At 41.3% G+C, this 20562-nt stretch overlaps 2 protein-coding genes across 2 annotated transcripts in view; both read right to left on the bottom strand.

Moving 5' to 3' along the window:
* Positions 1-4749, bottom strand: part of hcn2b (hyperpolarization activated cyclic nucleotide-gated potassium channel 2b) — a 46450-nt gene extending 41701 nt beyond the window's left edge. The window contains exons 1-2 of the mRNA XM_079574671.1: positions 3972-4749; positions 2395-2818 (exon numbers count right to left, since the gene is read on the bottom strand). Coding sequence (XP_079430797.1) covers positions 2395-2818; positions 3972-4693 — 1146 coding nt within the window. The 5' untranslated portion in view covers positions 4694-4749. The remainder of the gene's footprint in view (positions 1-2394; positions 2819-3971) is intronic.
* A 1618-nt stretch (positions 4750-6367) lies between these two features.
* bsg (basigin) lies at positions 6368-19667 on the bottom strand. Its single transcript, XM_079574702.1, has 8 exons — positions 19464-19667; positions 14788-14956; positions 12356-12444; positions 12002-12135; positions 11581-11854; positions 8365-8389; positions 8222-8292; positions 6368-7346 (listed from the first exon to the last, which is right to left on the bottom strand). Exons 1-7 carry the CDS (start codon positions 19525-19527, stop codon positions 8232-8234), a joined length of 816 nt encoding a protein of 271 aa, XP_079430828.1. The 5' UTR covers positions 19528-19667; the 3' UTR covers positions 6368-7346; positions 8222-8231.
* Between the last annotated feature and the right edge of the window lie 895 nt (positions 19668-20562).

Raw genomic sequence — 20562 nt, 5'->3', positions numbered from 1 at the left:
TAGTGACAACAGAGATTATGTGCAAGACGAGGTGTGGGAAGACTGTACTCGGTAGTACTTCAACTGTAAATTTGCACTTGAATGAAAGTATGGGAGAACATGCAAATTTACTGGGCATTTCAAACTAGCATACAATCAACAGAGTACAACAGAGTGATATTAACACAACGCTATTTTTCTGTATCCTCTCTCTACCACTGCATCTATTTCCACTATTGCCTGTAAGTCTCTGCCTTGTATTGATTTCGATGCGAGTCGTCAGATTTTCTCTTCTGAGCTGATCCCAAGGAGCGACTGTACGGCGAGTTGAGATAAGAGCTGTGCTGATTCGGGCTAAACCGGGCTGAGCTGTTCATGATCACGTTTGTTTGGATACGGAGACCCAGAGCGAGACAGGGTCGAGTCTAAGCGGCAGAGCATCCATCCGTTTGCATGTGTAATGAGGGTCTAGCGGAGTTCACACAAGCAGCAAATAGAGCGTACATTTGGAGAAGGGCGGAATTAAAGTTGCATGAACTCAGGACGAATACACGCTATACAATGAGTCAGAATTGTAAGGCCATAGAGATGGAAATTTATATTTGGTCATTCATTTTTAAAAGTACATTTAACAAACTCCCGAGGAACCCAAAACTAAACTTAAGTTGAGTGGTCACTGTCTCTATACCCAACAAAAAATGCCACCAAAATAGCTTGATAGATATTCTATTGGGAAACAAAATGAGTGTGACAAGCTCGGGGAGTGTCTGAACCTCAGCTCAAAGCGACTCTGCTGAATCATGGAAGAGAGACAGGTAAGATATATCAAGCCATCCTGCTGGGGTAAAGGAAAAAACTAAAATCCCTGGAGGTAGTTCTGCCGGTTTCTGTTTAGTCTCCCCATGACCCGCAGTCATTGTTATATATATTTTGAGGTAATTGCAAACCAACTTGACAGTGGTTTGTCAGACTGTGACAGTGGGATCGAGGACATCGTATGATTGGATAAATGACACACAATACAACAGTGCTTATATTGTTTAAATTCACATACCTTCCACTTCATTAGTACTTTTAAAGAAACTAGTATATTTTCAAACAAGATTACTTTGTAAAACCCATACAGTCACTTTTTAAAATCAAAACTGCTGCTCCATCAGGGAACATAATATGGTTTAAAGCTGATCAAACCCATTAAACTGTATTAACCTGCAGTCCCTCATCTTCAAATAAGCAGCAAATGTACAGTGCGTCTAAATTTTAGTTTAAAATCAAGAGCCGCCAAAAACGCCTGCACAAAACACTGGGAAAAAGATGGATGTTTTGGAATATCAATATTTTGTCACATCCCTTCATGGATCCTTTTCCGTACCAATACTGTACGGCAATATTAAAATGAGTTTTGACACACTTTTCTGATCCTGATGCAAATAGATTCTCCATTAACACGTTCACACACTGCTCTCACTGCACTGAATCAGCAGCAGGTGTTTTACAGTCGCACGTCTCCAACCTGGAAAACTATGTTCACCGAGTCTAGAAAACTGAAATGATTGGCATGCTTTCCACTGAATTTCAGATTCAATCCCAAAACACCTCAAATGAACTCTAAGATGATTATTGGACAAGCGATTAAACAAGAAACTAGAGTTGCCAGCCATAACCAATTGAAAGACCACTCAAACTAACTAAATATCAACGTATTTCTTCAAACTAGGATGCTAGCAGAAGGACTGAATCAAGGGAAAATTGGGGAAAATAAGGGAAATAAATATTGAGCACATTAAAGTGGGAGTGCACATCACGTTGTGTACCTCCTGCTGTTCACTAATTCCCCCAACACAAAGACGGGCTTTCCCTGATTCCATATTCACTTATTCAAGGTCCATGTGTGTGAGGCAGGCAGACCTCGTGAGACTCTACACATCCATATTCAAACTGCAGTAACTGGGAGTCTTGGAGACGACCATGGTCTTGTCTATAAAAGTATATACAGAGAGTAACAACAGGACGGCCACCGATTTAAAGATGGACCACACCAGGTGTATACAAGGTCACGATCAAGTATAACCGGGACTAAACCATGTCTGAATCAGGAAAAACTCATCAAGAGGAATTTGGACGAATAGCTAAGACTGTCATTTTTGCTGACGCTTGTGCTTTACAAGTGTGGCCAACGTCTCAAAGCTACACTGTTGTCATTATTCTTTACCTCCATACTCGGTGGTGGTAAGGCACGATGATAGTAGCCACAGCTCTAAATCCGGAATAAACCAGGGCTTAAACCGTTCTGAACTCTAGATCAAAAATGTCAGAGATAGGGCTAAACTTTTATTCAAACCCCGAATCTGATTCCCGTAATGGAATACATGATGTAATATGAAGACCGTGAGTGTGTGAGTGCACGGCGCGTACCTCCTCCCACTGGTGAATGTAGCGGATCAGTCGGGACAGCCTGAGCAGACGCAGCAAACTCAGGATCTTGGTGAAGCGCACAATCCTGAGTGCACGGGCCGTCTTGTACACCTCCGAGTCCATGCCTCGCTCCACGATGAGGAAGATATAATCCACGGGGATAGAGGAGACAAAGTCCACCACGAACCAGCTCTTCAAGTACTTCTGCTTGATCTTGTTGGGGTCGAGGATGATCTCAGTGTTATCTTCAAACACGATCCCTGTCCTGAAGTTCAGGACCAAGTCGATGAGGAAGAAGGTGTCGGAGACAACATTGAAGATGATCCAGGGCGTGGTGGTCTCCTCCTTGAAGAAGGTGATGCCCACAGGGATGATGATGAGGTTGCCCACCATGAACATGAGCATGCTGAAGTCCCAGTAGAACCTAGGACAGGTGACAGAAACATATACATTGCTGAGGCAGTTGACTTCATGTGACATTACATTCTAAAGAGCCTATAGTTTAATATTGAGATGGACAGGACAGAACTCTAAGAAAGAATGTTCCTTTTACGTGACAACATTCTAATGTTTGGTTTGTGGTTAAAAAAGGTATGTTAGATTTTTACCTATCTGTGTCTCCAGGTGTGAGGTCAACATGTTAATATACAATTTTTACAGGACTAACATTATACAGTTTTTGTCTTGGTTCTCAAGCTGAATGAGCCCAGCACTTAGGGTTGCCAGGTCCTACAAATAAATCCAGCTTACGAAACATAAAGGGACTCTATTTTACTCGCACAATCCCAGTACCAAACATACAGTATAGTCAAACTTTTTTTTATTTTCTAACCACTGAAAGCAAATCCGACTGCTATTACCTTCTATATCTCTCAGTGCATCAGGCAAAACAGACCTACGACATACACTATTGGTTTCATTAGTGTCTCAAGTCCCCCCTCGCGTCGTCCAATACGCACCAGGCTAAACCACGAGCAAAAACAAGGAACATATTTTTAGTTGTGCATGTGCAGCAATGAATGGTGTTGGAACTCCCCTTGTTTCACATGGATATTGTGGAGATTTGTGGAACCTTGCTTCGCTCACATAACTGAATGAAAAATCATCCCCTTAGAATTATGAAGTTCTACCTGACATTTTTGTTGAAACTCAGTTATTCACATACTATTTAAAAGCAAAAAAAGGTCCATGAAGCGCCCTCTTTTTCCTTTTGTTCACAATTCACATATTATTGTTCCTCGAACCATCTGTACACTACATGGTGCTTTTGTAGATTTTACACATTTCGTATGAGTTGTTTAAACTTATATCTCAGAACTACTCAGACCGCAGTTAAAAGTAGACAAAATATTATTTCAAATAGTTCTAATATATATAATAGCCTATAGGTATATAACAAGACGCTTCTGCCTCATTACACTCAGGTAAGTAGAGCTGACCATGGTGCTGAAATTCCTCCATATTATCCTTCTTCCGGTCCCTTTGCATTAATTAGTGAGACCGTATCAGAGGAGCCTGTGAGTCTAACTTTTCTGGAGTTATGGATCCTATGACCATCCATTGCTTCCTCGACTCACCTAAAGTCACTATATGGGTGTATGATCCAGTTTCCTGCGGACTTGACGCGCTCTTGCTCTTTCTCCACCGCCTTCTGGCTGCCAAACATGCGCAGGGAAAACTTGTTAACTCCAGGCTGAAGCATGGAACTGAACTGGCGCTGCATGTAGGTTTGGTTGTTCCTCGACTCTCCATCATCTGCAACAATCTCCTCCGCTTTGGAGAAAGAGACGGAGTTCCTGGACTGGTCGGACAAGTGCCCTTTCCCGCCCGGGGTGGTGGAGAAGGAAACTCTGGAGTCCTTCTTGTCAGTTGCGCTGGTCTTGACCTCGGTCCCGGGCCCCTGAGTGAGGGGCCCCGTTGAGGTGACAGCACCATCCATGTCTATGCGCTCAGCCTCCTCAGCCTCTGCGCCCCTCTCCTGCCGGGAGATGAGAGAGGAGAGACTGCCTGAACTGGTGGGCTCCCTTCCACAGTCTCCGTTTTTACTGCATATCATTCCGGTGGCCCCGTCTGCTAACGCCGCTGACACTGGGTGCTCCGCGCGGACATGCCGCCCGTGCCCGCTGCTCACTGAGCCACTGGACTCGTCTCGCAGGAGCAAAAGCTCATTGTTGGAGTTTGTGCGCGCAATGGACACAGCTCCGCCCCCCGGCTTCAGCCCCCTCATCTCGCGGCCATACCCACGTCCAGTCGCACCGGAGTCTGAGCGCTCTTCCTCGCTGTCCTCAGCCTCGCTCATCCCACGTGCACACAGACAGCCACTCCCACGTGGACTTGGGCGTCGGCGCCAACAAGAGACGGGAGTTTCAGTGCATCATCAGCCTCTGCTTTCTTCAAATTACGATCTCATTCCGGACTTTACCTGTTATGGCCGCACCTTGGTTATCTGTAGCCTACGTGCGTGCGTGAGAGGCGGGAGCTTCATGAGCGCGTGCAATAACTTGGCAAAGGCCAATTTTAAAACTGGATTGGCAACTTTTAACAGTAAGCCTATAGAACTGGTAAAAGTAACCAGAAAGTTCAGCTCCACGACTTCAGTCCATAACCTGGTTACAGACTGCCCCCTGGAGGCGTGTGTAGGTGCAGCACACCGGCCTGCTGCTTCAACTCGTGGAAAAACGTCGGCATCTAGTGGCAAGGGAATAAATATATATCATTTCAGCATGCTTCCTGAGGAGGACGCATTCGGGTCGAAACGTTGCAACTCGATAAACAGATTTTCTGCAAGGAAAAAAAGATGGCGTGTGGAATTTCCCCTCTGTTACTATTTGGCTTTAGCCTTCATTCATCCTACGTAGTAAGGGAGAGTGGGGTAAAATAAGCCACGTGTTGCTTTGGTGGTTATTGTGCAAAAACAGTGTAATATACAGACATTTTACTACTTACATACATTTTGGGATGTTTTCTAGTTGCTTGCATCTTCAAAAATCACATGGTTTTAAAGATGTTGGTCTTCAAAAAAAAAAAGTTGTCTTGTGGCTCATTTTGAACCAGGTCTTGGTGAAGATGAAGGTTTTTTTTTTTTTTTTTTTTTTAAACAGTTTACCATTGGCAATATTATTTAAATTCCTGTGCTCCTTCTTCAGAATATGACTTTTGTCTTATTAAATACATAAAAAAAATATATATATATATAAAACCTTGATAATTGTATGTCATATCAAATTTTAATTTGCTTGTCTCTACTAGGGATGGGACGATAATGAAATTTGGGGTCACGATTATCTTGGCCAAAATAATTGCGATTAACGATATTACAATATTTGTCTATGGTTTTAAAAAAAAAATCACTGAAACTGCAGAAATGATGGGGATTGGGCAATTCTAAACATTCTGCTTCATTGTCTGCTGTAAATGTAATACTGAGTGAGACAAAGTATTTAAAGGCACACTAACATTTTCAACTATGCTGTTGTCATCAATACAAAACATGGCGCTGAGATCGACACAGAAAATGCCATTTCTGCAGTGGGTGATCAAAAAATGGATTTGGATGAGGTACTAACCTACTGAACCCTTAAATACTGCTGACTTTAGCCACATCTCCATGGAGACAAATCCACTCCTGGTAAAGTTACTGGCACTGGTTGTCTGAGCACGATCATCAAATAATGTGGCGATCGATTAATTGCTGCATTTTTTAAATTGCGATTAACGATGTTGTTTATCAGCCCATAGTTTCTACAAGACCCAGAACCACCAATAAACAACGCAAAACCTATAGAATGGACATTTACATTTTCTGTAGCTTGTTATTCATTGGTTCTTATGGAGTAGTAACATCAGAAAGGAAAAAATAAATCCTACATGTATTTTCTATTATATGAGGAATTCAGAAGCAGCCCAAACCTTGAATTGGCCCCTTTTCACCCTTCAATGATAGAACACAAAGTTAAATCCATTACCTTTATTCAGATTGTGCATGTCATACAGATGATTTCCCATATTCCATTTGGAATAATATACAACATGTTCACAACTCTTATCCATTCTTTTTACTTTATTGGTATACTCTGTAGTATGGTAACATCCAATCACAAAACTACTCAGGTTAAATGGAACATATGGCTTTCTGAGTTGTCTACACAGTGAAGGAACACGGTTTTCAACAATCACAAACATATGTTCTGTCTCAGTCCATTTGGTGACAAAAGTTTTACAGCTGTAGTTTAAACAGTGCAGTAGTAGAAGTATTGTAGCATACAAAGGCAAAAGTTTGTTTTCTTTTGCACTTGGTCCTTATGAAAAACTATGAAAGTGACAAAAGTGTGACTTCAAACTTCAAAATAAAAGCTTTACAAGACAAATATCTTGCATACCTTAAAATATGGCAAAACACAAACATTGAGTTATCAGCCATTTCTGCATTTAATATAATGTTTAAATAGCGGCAACAAATAAAAACTTTAAAGAAATGCTGTGCGTTAAGGCCAAGTATAAAAATCTGAGGGTGAAATGTTGCTAGGTCAAATAAAGTGGTTCTAAAGCACTGGCCTCTCAGAGCGAGTAAAGTGGCAGTGTTGGATTCAGAGAAGAGCCGATCCAGACCAGAGTTTAGTTTGACAGCAGGGGGCAGTGCAGAGCATCAGAGCAGACAGGAGCTTTGAAATACCCCTGTGTGGACAATTTATTGGCTTTACAACAAACACACACTTGCAACAACAGCAGTTAAAACTCATGCAATTTTGACCCCTTTGCCATAAAGAAATGGACCTTACTATGGCCTCTGGCTGCACAATGTGGAGATTATAGAAGAAAACAAACGCAAGAAAGGAACTTGAAAATCTTTTAAACATCAACACCCAAGCACAGAAAGGTATTTTGATTTGCAGGGTGCACATTAGTGTGCCACACGACAGATGATTCCTAGTCATTTGGACATCTTCAAATATCTGGTGAAAAAAAGGAAACACATTTTTTTTTGAGAGAAGAGAAGCACTGCATGGAAAACAAAAACTCCAGGTAGAAATGTGACGCCTGCTCTTTGGAAGAGTGTTTTTGCTTATCGAGGAAAGAAAGAGGAGGAAAAAAAAGTGTAGTGGTAGCTACTGTCCATAAAACCAATTTCATCATTGCCTGCATGGATTGCACCAACACGGAATAGGCGGATGCAGAGACAAATGGCTTCCAGACGAAGACTATGCTGGTTTTTCAAAGAAACAAAACATGGCAGAGACAAGAAGAAACAGCCTGGGCATATTGTCCTAGAATGTACTAAAGACAGCCTATGATATCTTTGTGGGGAAATGAAGAAATGAGGAAATTGATTTCCACATCGAGTACGGACTGCACGTACCACAGAGCTAAATCATTACACAAGTATAATACAAGATGTTTTTGTGTTTGGGACTTCAATGAGTGGCACAAAGCCTGTTCTAGGACAGCAATAACTTAATTTGATATTGCGATAATGATATATTTTACTCAACCCACATAGTTGAGTTAAATATAAAAATAAAATTTAACTCATTTGTTTTATTTTTAATCAAATAGTTCCAAAAACAACGCAAAAAAACTAAAATCAGAGCCAAAAGAAAACAAAAACAAAAAATATACTTTGGCAAATTTTTGTTGTAGGCTCGATCCAGAAGTGTCAGGTGGATCATGGATTGATTTTGGCGTTATAGTGTGACTTCTTGTGATACAAATATTGCAGGTGAATGTGTTCAATATCCTAAAAGAGCCTTCACATAAGATCAAGGTCTATAATTAAAGAGACAGACGATGGCTCATGAGATTAACAAAATGGTGGAAACATTATACGAACCTAAAGGGTTTTAGTTGGAGTTCCTTTGCCTCACACACTTATCCTTGTGGTTTGCATTAGAGTTGCTCTTTCTACAAACACATCAAACTTGAGTTAGCAAAAATACAAATTCAAATGGCGATCAGTGCCGTAGGTGTACTTACAGAGGAGCAGCGCCTGAGTCGTCATCTGAACAGCAAACAAACAAGAATAAAAAATGATATTAATTTGAGTCAAAAAGAACAAACACCATGAAGTTAAAGAGAGAAACCCGGAGGCATGCCCCAGCTCTCCCCGGCAGATGACAGCAGCAATGTTATAACAGAACATCCTCTGCACCACAGGTAAAGGTTATGACCAAATCAGCTAAACATGAACTGAAGCATGCCCATTGCCCACCTTTTCCTAATGGCACAAGTTGTGTATGAAAGTTGAGCTTGAAATACTTAATAAATCTTACAGTGTTTACTGCAGCATCAACAAGGCTCATGCAATACAAGCAAATGCACATAAGAGCTAAGGAACGCTGCCGGGGCAGCATATAGATCAATGCCAATTTGAAATGTACTGCGGTGTGCTGCTCAATTGTAAACACAACAAGGTACAGGCTTAAAGGCAGGCAGAGTCTGCTGGATCTCCAGGACCAAATGGAGAATGGCAAATGGTAAAACACCCTGATACCATGATCCTGTCACTTCTCATGCATACTGTACACGATGCAGAAGGCATGCAGTAGACAGAAATCTGAAGCCTGTCACGTTTGACCTATGGAGGGACCTTCCAAACCAGTACACGAGTCTGCCGTACTGACTCTTTCATTGGCGTGAGGCTCATGTTGTTAGCGACAGGAGAATATTCATTTGAAGTGCAACCACAGAAGCAGGGCCAGTGAAAGAGTGACCAGATCTTTTATCACAGTTCTCCAAGAAGTGGCGACTATGAAAGCAGTCCAGACTCCCATAGCTGTTCCACGCGATCATTTCAGCTCAACCACTTCAGTCTGACATGCAGTTTTTTTTCCACTTACCAAAATGCAAAATCAGCAGCAAACAGAGAAGTAAAAAAGTAAATAATAAAAAATAAAAGGTTGCTAAAACATATCATTTGCACAGAGGTAGATGCTGCCAAATCCTGACTGGTATAAAATAAAAAGAGAAACAATAATAAAAGCAAGTGACTGAGGACTGATACAGATTGCATGCAGCTTCATACTCCATTAGGCAAATGCATCACCTCAGCAGCTTTAGAAATGACCACAGTGGGGCTGCATTTTAACAACTCGCCGAGTACAGACTGGTACTGGTGCTGTGGCATTAGTGCTTGGCTTATTCACAGAGTGTTAAGAGTCTTTGAAAGTTGAATATATTGAAATGGGATTAGCAGAATCTGTTGATATGAATATTCTCACCAGGCAAGTAACAGTACTGTGCAAAGGCATTGAGAGGGTCAATAACAGGGTTTCTGAAGAGGCGAACAAGGCAAGTTTAAGACTTAAAAAGCGGGCGGTCTGGAGAGTCCCCTCTCAGAAATCATCATCCAAAATTAACTGTGCATTGTGATGAATTTTAGATGACGCAGCTACTGTATGTGCTGAGATTGCACCGGCTTGAAGAAAAGTGTCACATTGCGTGCATGTGAAGAGTTTGTATTGCCTTGAAAATTCAGATAATAATCTTGTTGTTTGCGTAACTGGTTTGACAAATCGATGCCTGAGACTAACAGACTTACTGTATAGAGCACATCGACCACAACGCAAGGGAAGGTTCTGCCATTCACACAGTAATGTTCATTTTGTCCTCAACCAAAGAGGAATATCCAAACATATCAACTACCACTGCTCCAACTCTAGTCATTATGTTCGGAGGAGAGAAGCTGCATTATTCCCTCTTCTACATGCGCTCTGTCCTCAAACACGCACGGCTTCTTTAGAGCCACTACACTGCCAGCAGTTCTTTTCCATGTCAAGAGTTCATTGTTTTAATAAGAAGAATATTATAACTAGTCGTGTTGCACAATCTGTAGTGTCTTACACTGTTTCCAACAAGTTTATACACAAAAAATATTTTCGCTAGGAAAGCCAGTTTCCCCATAGTCTCAGTAGAAATCTGTGGGACCCACTGGTTTCAACACTATTCTGATTTGTCACCTTCACAGTCAATCTTCCTCTTAGCCAATCATCCTACGTTTGCGTCGATATGCTCTCCATGGAACCGGGAGATTAACAACTGCAGCCCCTGTGAAATAGGCCGGGAGAAATGACAAATAGCTTCATGGTAAAATGTAAACCTAGACTCATCGCGGCAAATGTAACACTTTTAACACCTTACAGGAACCCTGTATTAAAGAATGTTAGAAAACGTTTAAAAAGACTTTTACCTTTGTTGTGCACATTGTACGCCATGGCACAAATTATCGGCGTAAATGTTAAGATCAAGGTTTAAACTGCATCATAACGCATTAAGCCAGGGGTGTCCAAACTATTTTCAACAAGAGACACATTTTGATGTTTGTACAGTATTGAGGGCTACAAACCGGTGGTCAACACAATAAAACATTCAACTGGATGCATTTAATATAGGTGTTAGCCCTGTCTCGCACCTTTATTTAGACTTGGTAACTCAATGCAGCTGTCTCTCAGACAAAAATATTGGTTTCTGAGGTGATAATTGCGTAGAATGAGTAAAAACTGCCATCTCTGGTGATATGGTAAATTCAACAAGAAGCTTGAGAACCACTAACCATTGGTCTCACACATCTCACATCCTATTTTCTAATCAGCGGTAAACTACCAAAAGCACATCAGCGGTAGGTGAATTTTGTGATTCATAGTTTGAATATGTTTGTTTGAATACTGACGCAAAACCGCAAATAACGCAGCTGACTGCCCTTGGCCGATTTACTTGGCCTCCTGTTTGCTTGCGTAAGTTCCGCTTTTGAAATCAACTTGACTCTTTCCAGGCAAGTCATAAACAGGATGGTGGATCAATAGTGTAAACCATTGGTCTGAGGAGGCCACACTTTGGGCACCACTGCATTAAGCAAAAACACCAAAAACAGTGAACACGTAAACACTAACCAATGCACTAGTTTCCTCCTGCCACTGCAGAGATTTATATAAACTATTTTAGTTACATCACATCTTATGTATGGCATTAACAAACCTTCGCACAGTACTGCACTTCCTTTTTATACAAATACAAAATATACTGGTTATGGCATTTTTTATCTCTTCCATTCTTTATACACTATTGCCTTTTCAGATATTCTGATCTCATTTAATGTGACTTTCAAATGTAATTTAAAAGGCCTATTTCACAGGCTACTGTTTTTAGAGACCAATATTTTGACAGGATCAGGTCAGTAGCTTTTGGGATATGTACCGTCATTGATCTCATCAGGCTTTCTCCTCTTCTCGTAGATGAAGATGATAGTGACCAGGATGATGACCTCAGCCACGATGCCCAGGAAAGGCCAGAGAGCAGCCAGGCGGCTGCGGACGCGCAGGTGGATCTCGTCCTGCTTTGTGCCGTAGTCATTGGAGCCCATGCAGATGTAGACGCCTGCATCCTCTTCGATGCTCAGGCTGTGGATGGTCAGCAAGCTCTTCTCTGTGGTGCTCTTGATCTCATACTTGGTGGTGCCATTTGAAATTTCCTTGAGATTCCATAAAAAAAATGTCAGAAAAACAGTAGAAACACACTTTCTAAACACTCAAGGACATTATGTCTTTTACTTTAATTTAATACATTGTATTGCCCCCTTCCCCCCAAAAAATAAAAACACACAATATAGAATGCTAACCACTTGGTCGCCGTCCTTTTTTTGCCAAGTCCAGTCTTTGGGCCGAGGGTAGCTGTGGCTCACGCAGGTCAGGACCACTTTATCGTTCTCATTACCATGCTCAGAGTGCTTGTAGGCAGAGACGTGTGGGTCAGCTAAAGTGCATAAACAATTATGTTATTCACCATTTTACAATGGCCTCATGCAATACCAACAGTGAAAGAAACAGACTTATAAGTGCTGAAACTATCTTTAAGAATAATGTCATCATGCAACACGTTCAATAAAAAGCAGCTCCACAGCACCTCTTCATTCATGTGCAATTGTGTTGGAAAACAAAGACCTGAACCATTGAAGGCAAAATTAAAGACTTACTCTTGACTTCAATGGTCTTCTGCACTGGTGGTTCAGTCTCAAAGACACATTCGTATTTTCCTCCGTTATGGTATGTGATCTTCTCCAAACTACACAGCCAAGAGCACAGTAAAAACCATTAGGATTAGATTTGAACTTATTCATGCACAAAATCAAGATACCTGTAGATTTGCTGCTGCACACAACTAATGAAAATATATGTCAAACCCATACACATTTGTGTATGTTATTTTGATCTATTGTGCTTGGATCATGGAACAGTAACAGGTAAAAAAAAATCTATGTGTGTTTTAACTACAATCTACAACAAAAGCAGGAAATACACGGCCCATTGATGCCACCAGAGTGTTCAAATTCCTCCCGTAATCACAATAGCACTTTTGTTTGGTGTTGTTGTCCCCGTACAGGGCTGCTCTAATGGGGAATTAAGGTCAGGCCATGTGAGCACTGTGCTAGCAGCGCTTATCCCCGCTGCCAAGACTACCAGCAAAGCTGCACGTCTGCATGCTCCGGATCCCCACAAAACATGCCCACAGAATGGCTAGAGCTCTGCGGCTAAAGACAGTAAGGGGGAGTTCCCAAAGGGGGTGTAGCAATCCAAGAAGAGTACTGAAGACCGCGTAAAGAAAATGATACTAATCTGCCGTGATAAATAGGAGCAAAGATAAAAAAAAAAATCTGCATAAAAAGACAGAGGGTGAGCAAAGGCCCATCTAAAGTCAGAAAATTAGATATTTTTGTTGAGAATTACCTAATAGGACTAACCTGGCTAACGCCATGCTGCTGTGTGCGCTCGAATCATATCGAACTGCACAACAGCCTGGGGACCATGGCCGAAATTTTCGCATGGATTTGGGAACCAATCACAGAACGAGAAGGGACGGCAGGATGATGACGCGCTATTCGATATACGGAAGCTTGTCGTTAATTTACGGATAAAAAAAAAACAACGTTTATTCACGGATCAAACATGACAGCAGCAGACGCAACGCTATTTTTCGATCAAGTTTTAGGCCGTGTTCTAAATAGTTTAGCTCGAAAGTTTACAGCGGGTACGTCATACGTCATCGGATACGATTGGCTGTGGCCACGTGCAGACGCATGATAGACATTCGTAGCGCCCCATAAACCACACCTCTCCTACGAGAAAATGAATTGGTGGTCCCCAGACTAAATATCACTTGTGATTTTAGTCTTGCGTTAGCCAGGCTATAATCGGACTGTTCAATTTAAGAATATCCAATTACTGAGTGTAATGAATAATGAAAGTGCACATTTTAAGCTTGTCCAGGAGCCTTAGCGTTTAACTGAAATATGAACTGCTAAACTACAAGAATCACATGCATTTCAGAACATTTGTGTTCCGAGGTCTATCCTAGACTACAGGTTTTAAACACAAGGAGGTTTTGTTGCGTGCAAAGGTTAATGAACTTAACACACATAAACAACAACATAAATAATTGCAATCATTGAACTTGTGATTTCAAATCAGATTAATCGGGCAGCCGCAACATCCAACTAGATTATATTGTCCCCGGGCCCTGAGGCAGTCATAGACTAGCCTGGCATCCAGAATGATACCCCTCTGTATCTTTTATACACGGCCATATCAGCTTTTGCTGCTGCTGCAAAACTGAAACGAGCCTGTGCAATCAGAAACGTTCATTAGCGGACACGCGCTGTTCGCGAGCAGCGTCACTCTTGGGATGCGGAAGTCCCCTCAATAACAATCTATGGGGGCGCCGAGAGCTATTTTCTAATCAGCGGTAAACTACCAAAAGCACATCAGCGGTAGGTGAATTTTGTGATTCATAGTTTGAATATGTTTGTTTGAATACTGACGCAAAACCGCTAATAACGCAGCTGACTGCCCTTGGCCGATTTACTCGGCCTCCTGTTTGCTTGCGTAAGTTCCGCTATTGAAATCAACTTCTTTCCAGGCAAGTCATAAACAGGATGGTGGATCAATAGTGTAAATACTTCAGGGGCCTGACCAATATGGATTTTTGTGGTCCGATACCGATACAGATATGAAGGGGGCTGGCATGGCCGTCGGCCGATTGCGCTATATATTCATGTCTAGTAGGTACTTCAGAAAGAGCTTGTTTCAAAGACGAAATTATACACAAAAGTCTACAACATAAAATACATAAAATAGGTGAACAAACTGGTGCACAATTTTTATTTTTTATTTTTTTATTTTGAGGCCAAGGAGGTTGCTGGAAGTCTCCATCACCTTTGGTTCCAGAGACATCGGCTGATAAAAGGCAGATATCGGCCCACGATATTGCTCGGGCCCTAGTCTTACCCATTACCTTATCGTGCTGTACTCCAGTCGTCTAACAAACAGGCTTATTTGCTGGTAAACTTTGCATACCAAACTAAGACAGTCTGAACATATACTGTAGTATGTACTCTAGTGTGCTTCTTACCGAAGACTTGTGAAAGGGCTCTCGCTCTCAGACTTAGAATCTTCAATAACTTTCCCATCAAAGGTCCAGTGGGAGCCTTTGATGGGCTGGACGGAGCCGGTCAGGTTACAGCTGAGCACAGCGGAGGTCTGGTTCACCACCTCCATGGGGTCAGTGGTAATGATGGGCCCTACAAAGAAGAAAACAAAATGGTAGAACACACAATAGCAGGGATTTTCGAAGTGGGTCTTCGGGAGAGGTTTGGGTGGATGGACAGGAGTTGCAATCTACAAGAAGGGAAAGCAGATACAAAGATAAACATATGCAGAAGTTGCAACATTAACTAGCTACATTTATTTCCAAGATAACACTGGACCACAAGGCAGGAAGGCGCATAATGGTTTTACAAGCATTTCAGCGAGTTCCAACCTTCTGTCCTGATATTTTGTATACAAGACTGCCAGTGTTTGTTGTGCAAACAGTAGCTTCCAAACTTTTTATTTTGTTCACAGTTTATCATTTTCCAGCCATATGGCCAGCATTATCTTGACAAATACCCACAGCAATGATTCGCTTAAAAAAGGAATCAGATTTGGGACAAGTCAGAAGGGACAGGTGAAGGGGCCGCCTCCTGACCACTTCTCTCTCCCTCCCCCAGGCAGGCAGTTTACTACAGGAGTTTACGGGTGCTGAGGGGCTTCCTTATGGGTTGGGGGTATAACAGTGGGGAGCATGGTACTATTCATCAGCAGCCGCTCGTGCCGCGCTTGCTGCCACTCACGTTGAATGACAATAACGTTAGCCTGTGAGCGGATCCACTTGATTCTAGGAGTCTTCGTCAGCTCATTGCGGTCCGGGTCGTTGGATGCCCGGCACTCGTACGTCCCCGAGTCGTTGAGGGTGAGGCTAGTAAGGTGAATGATGCTAGTGGCGTGGGCTATGTATGTGGCATTAATGTGCACGCGCTCATCCCATGCCCCGTCGTACAGCTGAGTATAAGTCTCATTGTGCTCCTCCCCCTCTATAAACCACCACTGCACCTCAGGGATGGGGTCTCCTATCACCTCACAGTGCAACTCTGCGTCACCGTCAGTGAACCTGAGCTGGGACAGGGGCGACTTGATGAAGCCGGCTGAGTGAGAGTCACACACAGGCCAAATGAAAACACAGTGGTGTTTTGTTGTTGTTGTGTAGCAGTGGTGAGTGATGATAAAAGAAGAAACAGAAGAATGGTGGCAAGCAAAAAGAAAAGAGAAAAAGACATTAATAAATCACAAATGGGTGGGAATAAAAGCACATTAAAAAGATGAAAATGGCAGAAAGAAAAAAAAAGCATTGAAACCATAAGCGTGCAAAACAAAGCGTCAATGAATGAACAAACAAAGCAAATGACAGCGCACGCACTAGCCCACAGAGGATCAAAAGCTGGACTCAACCGGAACTGAGGTTGCATTAATGACCGTTTTCCTGCTCTTTGTTTTCAGGCTGGTGGGTGGCCAGGTGGATCTTAAGCTATTGTTGGGTGGGTCCGTAGAAAAATAACATTCTCACACTTTGAGCTAAAGACATGCTGTGAGCTGGATTCCGACCCAGGTCAATGTTTGATAAAAGAGAAACAAGACCACTGAACAGTAACACGTGAGCTACGCTTATAGATTAATGGAGCAATGGCGTCTACGTCAGTGCAACAAACTGTACTTGTAAACAAATGCCCTGTTGACTCCGTGCCAGCTGGTTTTAGGCTAAAGGTTCAGTCAATGCCATTACCAAAGGTCACCTTCATTCCACTTACGGTTTCAAAGTTCAATATTAAATATAGTACGGTCACTTGTCCCAACAGTGACATCGTGTGCAGTGCTGGCGGTAACAGAGTAACAAAGACACACAAGAAACACAAGACAAACCCTGACTTAAGCAGTGGTTTTCAACTGGTATGGCGTTGAGACCGACCACAACCCTGGGATGACAAGCCCTGACCCAAATAAGAAATGAACTTGTAATAATATAATTCAAAATACTGTACTTTCCTCACAAATTATTGTTGAATTGAGTTAGACGCAGATCCGGGTCAGTGTGGTGTTACTCCCTTAGCACCAAAGGCTGCCATCTTAGCATGGGGTAAGCGGATGGGGCGACATGTGAAACGGGTGTTGTGTGGCAGGCTGCACCATAAAAATTCTAGAGACGCTGTTAGTGCCACAATATGCCATTTTGTTAACAGAAGTGTGCACTATATGGAAAATACATTTAACAGACTACAGAATTCACACATTCCCCTGGAGTAACAGTCTTGCCGACTCTGTCCGGAGGATGTATGTCACGCCTCCTGCAAAAACTACCCTCAGATTGGCGTCTGTTTGGCTGGATGATATGGAAAAAAAATCTGAATTATTTTGTCATATTGATCAATGTTGATTTTCTAATACATTTTATTTTTTCATTATAAAAACAAATGCATAACTGATTCATAAACTAAGACATACCTTTTATACAAACCTCAGCTCAAAAATTAACTAATTATTTCTTCCAGTATAATTCAACAGACAAATATCTCCCATTGTCTCGTCCAAACTCCTAAACTAGATGCCTTTTCTGCCACAGAGATGGCTGTAAACATGACGATTATACAGTCTCATGACGATTATAGAAACCAAAGTAGAGACTGCGATTTCAATTAATTGCCCAGGCCTAGAATGCACATCTGCTCTACTTTCACCTAGTTGAATATAGCATGTTGCTCCATCCAACACAATAAGATTTTAAAAATAAACAAGAAAAAAGAAAGCTATACACTCGGATCTATACTTTTTCTGTACATAAATACTTTTAAAAAATGTTTACTGAGGAAAGGCTTGAGACCCACTGTTGGGTGACAGCCCACCAGTTGAGAACCACTGCTTTAGCACCTTTTGGTAAATATTATAGCAATAGCAGTGATTGTCCATATGCAGAGAAGGCACTGAAAAGACGAGATATGTTACAAGGCAATGAATGAGCACGAGATTAAAGCACAAAAGATTGAGCAAAGTCAGTTCCATTTCAAAAGCACTATCTTTAGGAAACCTGTGTGTTATCAGTTCAATTCAGTTTTGTAAGAATTTCACATTTTCTAAAAGCGCATTTTCAACAGACCAAACATGTGAAGTGAAACTACCTCAGCTTCTGACCTGGTGTGTAAAAAGGAGATCAGGTGCAACATTTGTCAACGTTTTAATATTCAAATGAGATTTTACAGGATGGCACTTACTAAATGATGTATTAAGCGCCTATATTTAGGATTTAAACCAAGCTATGCTTCTATCAATGAGGGTAAAAAACAAAACAAAAAAACTCTTTGTTGGAATTAAACTAGAAAATCAGCCCCACAGACATTACAGCTTAAGCTACATATTGCCATGTTTCTATATATATTTTCTAGTATGCAGTAAATTTATTGTATATCTATTTATAATCTTCAATTCTTTATCACCTAGTAGCTAGAACAATGCTTTAACAAATGAGTCATTAAAGTCAGCACATAGTGCACTGTGAAGAAAGTAACTTTATCATAGTATGATGATAGGCTTTTACAATCTTAAGAGTTTGTGATGAAAGTGAGTTTCGCATACGTTTGCTGTACATGCGTAATTTTGATGCCCACACACAAAAAGTTAATTTCCCATTTATACTTCATTTAAAGCATTATTATGCCCGTTAAGCCTAATGCTCCATAGATCCAAACTTCATTATGGTTCAAAGATGAGGTTTTTCTGGAGTGGGAGGTTGTTTTTCCAGTGTGACTGGTGTAGTACAACCAGAAAGGTTTCGGGTACTTGCTATGTATGGTAAAGTAGCCTGGTCATTGTATAGTCCCGTTATGTCGTTTTAAATGTGCCTTGGGCTTTTATGGAAGTGTGTGCACGTTTTGAGGATGTGAAAGACGAATTACTGTCCCAAAATAAAGTCTATCCATCCATCGATCTAACAAATTACCTATTCAATAATGTAAAATAAACTGTACCAACATCTTGGCTTGTAACGCAAAATTCCTCCTCCGGGTTGTGTGAGAAAGTAAACCCCAAGCTTTTAAGATTACGCCATTTAAAGCAAAAACAGAGCTCATACAGAGGCGTATGTTGCAAATTACTGTGGATAGTCACGTGACTCAGTACGGACTCGAAAGGGTAGCAACAACATTTCTTTCATCAAAAAATAAATCGAGGATTTAGAATGGAATTATTCATTGTATCAAGACGCTTTGCTATAATAAATCAATATTAGTACAATAATATAACTGGGCCAACAATGGGACATGTTTTAATTTAGCTAGTCACCGCTCTCGTTCTGTTAGCAGGCATCAGTTTGAGGCCATTGGAGGGTCTTAAGTAAAATTACATCATATTTACAGTAGACTTCATCGTGTGGAATTCGGTTTGCTAATACATTGTATCAAAATAGCCATACGAGTAACGCCATTCAACGGCCGTTGTAAAGGTAGCGTATGGTCAGGCTTGAGTGACCAACCAAGGCCTTTTAACCTCTAGTTACTGCTGTGAGGTTAAAGACACAATGCCGATTTACGCGGTGCCAAAGTAATTCACCGTCGAAAATGTTGTTAAAATCTGTATCTAGTACTCGGTGCTCGCCACAGAGATTTGCTCACCCTGAGAGCAAAGTCTGTTCCTGTAACCAACAACATGGCTGACACAAATTCTTACCTGTCGAGGCATTGACGCTCCACGAGCCTAACAGAACGGCACAAAGCGCCAAGAGTAACTTCATGGCAGCTAAATTCAATAACAGCGAAATTGGCGAAAGGAAACAATGTTGCGACGAAAGCTTGGACCGACGGTCTCTCTTCGACTGAATCGGACGGAGGCGACTGTCCTCTAGTTGCACCTCTTTCACGCACACACGTCTACATCAGCACGTACGCGTGACGTACGTCCGTGGGCGTGGTCACGGATAAAACAATCGTGTATCTTACTTCAATGGTGTGTATGTATATAATAGATCCATGGTGTATGTACCATGGATCTACGTGTATGTTCATGAGTGTGTTGAACGATTAAATGCTCATAATGATGAACGTGCATTTGCAAAAGCAGATATTCGTTGTATCTTTTCTTTTCAGAAGTTTTTCTTAATGTATTACTGTACTCTACAGATGACATTTGTGAAACTTGTGACTTTATATTTTATGGCACTGAAACGTACCCGATATTAATGACAGTTGTCTAAGAAAAAGTCGACATTTTTCAATGGCACTTTTTGCAAATGGACTCTTCCAATTAGAAGAATCCGTTTCATACGTTTTGGCATATGAATACGTGACAGTCGGAAAAGCACATTGAAAAGTCAAGGTTCTCAAAGTGACCATTTGTAACTGGAATCTCACATCTTTGTAGACCAAAGGCCTTTGTACCAGGACCCAAAAGGACATTAAAGGTACAATGTGAAGGAAACACACCCATACAGGGTCAGACAATGAAAGGAACCCAAAGTATAAGTTCATTGATGTAATTTTGAAAGCATACGTCCGGTTTAGAGATTTAATGCCGTCTACAACAAAAAGGGCTTTAAACTGAACATAACTTTGAAAGTGCATTTCATTAGTGTTTACAACTAATTTTATTGTTGAATATTCTTTGTCTATAACAAGAAAAGTGAAATTAGTGAAATTGATTGTTCCAAATTTGACTTAAGAAATATACTTTAACGCACAAGACACTTTTGTCTTACTTTTTCTTCTAGACTTTTAGTTTAGATAATTCAATTAAATAAAAACAAACACTATAAGAACTGCATAGAACTATA

Source organism: Gobius niger, assembly GCF_951799975.1.
Source record: "Gobius niger genome assembly, chromosome: 17".
Classification (NCBI taxonomy): domain Eukaryota; kingdom Metazoa; phylum Chordata; class Actinopteri; order Gobiiformes; family Gobiidae; genus Gobius; species Gobius niger.
Note: the sequence above shows the minus strand (reverse complement) of the source record. Positions and strands in the feature narration are given on the sequence as shown.

Excerpts from the sequence above, each read along its gene's own strand:
- bsg (XM_079574702.1), bottom strand. The coding sequence starts at position 19,527 with ATGAAGTTACTCTTGGCGCTTTGTGCCGTTCTGTTAGGCTCGTGGAGC. Across the intron at positions 12,445-14,787 it reads AGCCCTTTCACAAGTCTTCG|TTTGGAGAAGATCACATACC; the intron begins GTAAGAAGCACA and ends TTGGCTGTGTAG. Across the intron at positions 11,855-12,001 it reads AAAAGGACGGCGACCAAGTG|GAAATTTCAAATGGCACCAC; the intron begins GTTAGCATTCTA and ends TGGAATCTCAAG.